The sequence below is a fragment of the Emiliania huxleyi genome, assembly GCF_000372725.1.
Source record: "Emiliania huxleyi CCMP1516 unplaced genomic scaffold EMIHUscaffold_7, whole genome shotgun sequence".
NCBI classification, from domain to species: Eukaryota; Haptophyta; order Isochrysidales; family Noelaerhabdaceae; genus Emiliania; species Emiliania huxleyi.
This window is the reverse complement of record NW_005196756.1, coordinates 171,668-176,376: the sequence shown is the minus strand read 5'-3', so window position 1 is coordinate 176,376 and position 4,709 is coordinate 171,668. Positions and strand designations below refer to the sequence as shown.

At 64.7% G+C, this 4,709-nt stretch overlaps 1 protein-coding gene across 1 annotated transcript in view; it reads right to left on the bottom strand.

The window, feature by feature from the left end:
- Positions 1-2,281: 2,281 nt before the first annotated feature.
- The window catches only part of EMIHUDRAFT_448330 (hypothetical protein), a gene marked incomplete at its 3' end in the record, with an annotated part of 2,770 nt that continues 342 nt past the window's right edge, over positions 2,282-4,709 (bottom strand). The window contains exons 3-9 of the mRNA XM_005761743.1: positions 4,590-4,709; positions 4,168-4,335; positions 4,027-4,083; positions 3,468-3,839; positions 2,756-3,130; positions 2,454-2,528; positions 2,282-2,344 (exon numbers count right to left, since the gene is read on the bottom strand). Coding sequence (XP_005761800.1) covers positions 2,282-2,344; positions 2,454-2,528; positions 2,756-3,130; positions 3,468-3,839; positions 4,027-4,083; positions 4,168-4,335; positions 4,590-4,685 — 1,206 coding nt within the window. The 5' untranslated portion in view covers positions 4,686-4,709. The remainder of the gene's footprint in view (positions 2,345-2,453; positions 2,529-2,755; positions 3,131-3,467; positions 3,840-4,026; positions 4,084-4,167; positions 4,336-4,589) is intronic.

The following is a 4,709-nucleotide window of genomic DNA, read 5'->3' as shown; positions in this document are numbered from 1 at the left end:
CGCGCCCGCAGATTCGACCCCGGTGCTGGATGAGCTCGAGCAGTACCTCGCGGAGTCCGAGGAGTCGGCTCGAGCTCGACGTGCTCGCGTGGTGGAAGGCCAAGGAGACAAAGTGGCCGGGCGGCGCTTGCCAAGATTGTCAAGCAGTACTTCGCCGCACCGGCCTCCTCCGCGGGCGTCGAGCGCGTCTTCTCGGCCGCGGGCAAGATGCACGGCGTGGCGACCTCCAGAAGTCGGCCAAGGACACCACGCTCGAGCACTCACTCTTCGCGGAGTTCAACACCGAGTAGGGAGTCCACTGGTGCGCGGCTTGAGCGGCAGCGCGGGTGAGAGGCAGCGCGGGAGCGCCCCTCGACCCTCCGGCCTTGGGCCTCGCGCCCTGCCGCGGTGTGACTGTGTCGCGGCCGCTGTCCGCCGTGCCGCTGTCGGAGTGTGGGTGTGTCTTGGTGCGTGTCTGGACGGTCGGTATCTGCTTGGTATCTGGGTGTGACGCGCTCTTTTACTATCTGGTAGATACAGATAGTGGCTCTGAGCCTTCAGATATCTGGCAGATACCCAGATATCTAGGTATCTGGCTCATCTAAACCCCAGCCTTGCCGTAGCTGCTCAGGCCGGGGGAGGGGGAGAGACCTCCTGTTGGAAGTCGGAACGTGGGCAGCCCCCCCACCCCACCCCCCCCCCCGCCCCCCCGCCCGCCCCGCCCGGTCTTCGATGCAGGGCGGTGGTCGTGCCATCGGCTCTTCGTGCACACACACACACGCCGCAGTTGCTCGCGGTCGACGGGCGCGCTCTCGCGGAGAGATGTGTGCGTTCGTCCGAACCCCCTCCCGGCTGCACTCCCAACCAAGAGCAGCTTCATCTGTAGCCGTCAGTCGTTTTTCACCTCCTCCACCGATCAAGACGCGTCGACCAGCAGCGCACACAGCTTTGCCGGCCAGCGCTTCGCAGCACCCGTCGCAAAGCCAAAGATCGTTGAAGTTATGGCCAGACGGATAGGTGGCAACGCACTCCGGCTGTCGTAGCTCTACTACGCTCGGAAGACGGAATGCATTCCGAGATAACGTTCAGAACGCTGTCCCTCGTCGAGTTGTACGTACTCGTACGTACGTACTTTTAGCTCACTGGGAGAAAAGGGAAGAGGGAGGCGCGTTGTAGGTTCGTTGTTAGCAGATCAAGACACAGAGCTCACGCAAATTCACAGTGGGAGGAAAGCGGCGAGTCGCAATTCCTGGGGTCCTTGTGGCGGGCCACCCTGTCGAGTGGTCTCAGGCGATCTCGGGCGATCTCGATTGATCTCGGGCGATCATACTTGGCGGGACCGGGGTCCACACACGCTCCACGGGGTGGACCGCACCCGGGGGGGCCTCCTGCGTCCTGGGCGTAAACTCCAAACCTTTTTAGACCTTACGGGGGCTCTAGGTAGTGAGCTATATCGATCGTAGCAGTCTAGCACTAGACACTACACCACTGCCGAAGGAAAATACCACATTGCAGATCGTGTAAATACTATTGAGCGTGGTAACGGAGACGGTCAAGAGACTCCTAGCGTCTACGGGAGAGAGTGTGCGTGAAGGAATCTTCCCTCAAACGCCATCGTCTGGGCCACCCAGGGCTGTGCAGACCTTTGCCCCGCTGGCCAGCTGCCACTCACATGGATGCACAGCCCCCTGGGGGCGGACAGCAAGAAACCGGCGCCTGCGCGGTGACCACGCGACCCCATCGGTGCAGGGCAAGGATGCCTTCTGCCTGGCCCCCTTGCAATGCACAGACCAGTTCCTGTGACGCGGCACATTTCGTCCACAAGAGTGGCCGTCCTCTAGGAGGCAAAGGCGGAAGCGGCCTGTACTCAGCCTGTCGGCCGCGGCGAGCGTGGTGCGCCTCTGGAGGTGACGGCACTCGGCAGACGAGGGCGCCCAGGGGCGGCGGGGCTGAGCCTGAGGGTGAGGGTGAGGCCGAGGCGCGACGGAGGCGGCGGGGGTGGCGGCGGGGGTGGAGCCACATTAGACAGCACGGCTGCTCTCTTTAAATTACTATATTTTTACGCCTTCACTACACATCATATATTCGAAGATCGAACCGCGCGCGCCAAGGTATGCAAGGATCACACACTATAATCACATGATGGGCACGGTGTCGCGTGTCGCGAGAAGAGACGGCTCTAGTGTATAGAGCTCGCCACCTCGAGGGCGCCACGAGCGGTGCCCACCCCGAACCCCGTTGATATATAAGCGGCTTTCCAAGCTCACCAGCCCACCCCGTCCCCCGCCCCGGCTCTGGCGCACTACGAGGAGCTAAAGAGCATCTCCTTCATCAGCGAGTCGTCGTTCAGGTCGCCCTCCGTCTTCTCCAGCGCCGCGAGCGTGCGCAGCAGCTCCTGCAGCCGAGATACCACAGAGGTGTGGCCGAGGTGCAGCCGAGGTAGAGGGAGAGCGCGTGGAAGCTCTCTCCTCGACGCGCCCGTCCGCCACGCACTGCAGCTGGGCGCGCTCGTCCGACCCGCGGCGGACGCGCCGGCGCAGCGTGGAGACCTGCAAAGAGATCGATAAGACGGAAGTGCGTGGAGAGGTGTGGAGAGGCTACTCACGCATATCCGTGTGAGGAGTCCGCGAGTGCAACGTGAAGGGACACGCTGTCCCATGTGTGCTACGCAGCTAGGGTTAGGGATAGGGCTGTCGAGCTACGCAGCTAGTGTTAGGGATAGGGTTATCGAGCTAGGGTTAGGGTTAGGGTTAGGGTTAGATGTAAAGAGGCCGACCTGCGCCGCCGACGGCCCATTCGCGCCACCCGGCGCCGCCACGACAGAGAGTCGACGCGTGCGGAACGAGGCGCGGGAGAGGTCGCGCCGGTCGGCCTGTCCACTCAGGTGCTCCGTGAGAAGTGGTTGCACGCGCGAGCGGGAGGGCGGGCGGCCTCGCGCGGCCTGCAATTGGCTGTCGAGGGCGCACACCTCGCTCGTAAGGAGCAGCACCTCCGCCTCTGCGCGGCGGCGCGCCGTGTGCAGCGCACCCAGCTCCGCGCGGAGCTTCTCGACCTGCTGCGGCAGAAAGGCGATCGACTTGCCGCGCTGCTTGAAGGCGGCCAGCAAGAACCGGATCTGCCGCTTGATCGACTCGACCCATGCAGCACGCTCCTACGGTATATAAACGCCAGCATCAGGGCGGGAAGACGGTATTGTGGAGAGGATTCAGAGCGCCGCGTGAGCACGAGGGATACGAATGCGGTCGAATGCGGTCGAATGCAGTCGAAGAGAGACCGCTAGTTGGAATCCAAGAACACGTATTCCGCGCGTCTAGGGGCACGCTCCTCGGCGCTGCCCGCGCTGAGCCGCCACGAGCGCTTCCCGTCCACGCGCGACAGCTCGAACGGGTAGCCGCCTCCTTCCGACCGCGGCTCGGACGCGGGCTCGTCTAAGTCGGCCAGCACCTTGACTTGCACCTGCTCACACAGTCTGTGCGCGTGACGGTCACGTCCTCCGCCCACCTGCCGCACCCGTCGGCCCCGCCGCGCGCCTTGGCCAACCCGATGCACTCCACGCTGGCGACGCCGCCCTCGCCCCCCAAGGCCTCGCGGGGCGCCTCGCCGCCCTCCACCAGCAGCAAGATGTCGTTGAAGAGGTGCGCGCGCCGCCTCTGCCATGCGGCGCCCTCGGCCGAAGCTTCGGACTGCCGCAACTCGCCCTCGCGCAGAAAACGACGGTGCGGCAACGCCAGCCCCTCGGGGAGAGCCGCGCGGAGCGACGTGGGGGGCAGCTCGCGCGCGAGGTGCGAGACGCGGTCGCGCGCGCGTTGCTCGTCGAGCAAAGCCTCGAGGTGCGAGACCAGCTCGCCGCACTCGTCTGCCTGCAGTGTGAATACACCAAACACCTCAGGGCGCGAAGACGGTCTCGTGCAGAGTCGTCAGAGCACCGCGTGAATGCACGGGCTACGAATACAAGGAGAAGACGGCCGAATACAGCGGAGTCCGTGTCCTCTCGAGCGCTAGATGGAGTGAACATGACACACGTCTTCCGCTTCTAGGCTCGTCTGCTGCAGCGGAGGCCTCCTCGCCCGGTGGGCACGCCTCGCACGACGCCTCGAGCAGCGCCTATTCAGCGGAAAGGGAAAGCAGCACGTCCACCTACGCCGCCCAGACCCCTTGTTCGCGCCCGTGCAACTTCTCGAGCGGCGCCCGCATGCTCGCTGCGTAGCAGGAGATGCGCCGCAGCGGCTCGTCAAGCAGCGTACCGAGGAGAGCCGCGGCTGCCCTGCCGCCTTCGGCAACGACCGCTCTCGCGGGCAAAGTGCCGCCGGCCAGCTCCGCCGAGCCGACCCGCTCGAGCTCCTCGAGGAGGGAGGCCTGCTCACACCGGGAGGGGTGAATGGGAAACCTCCGTGCCGGAACGCAGATCGATTCCAAGTGTATGGGTGTGGTGTATATACCGACTCTCAGCGCCGGACTTCGGCACTGTGCAGAGTCTCCAGGGCACCGCGTGAATACGAGGGGCAAGGGTGCAGTGAGTACAGCGGAACGCCGCCGAGTACAGCGGAAGACGTGTCCTCTCGAGCGCTAGGTGGACTGCAAGAACCGTAGTCCGCTTCTAGGAGGGGCACCGTAGGACCCCCCTCCTGCCGCAGGGCCTGCAGCGCCGCGGCCGAGGCGCTCCTGCCGCCCACGTACTGCCGGTAGACGCCGAAAGCCGGAACCATTGCGAGCAGTACCTGCGCGCACGC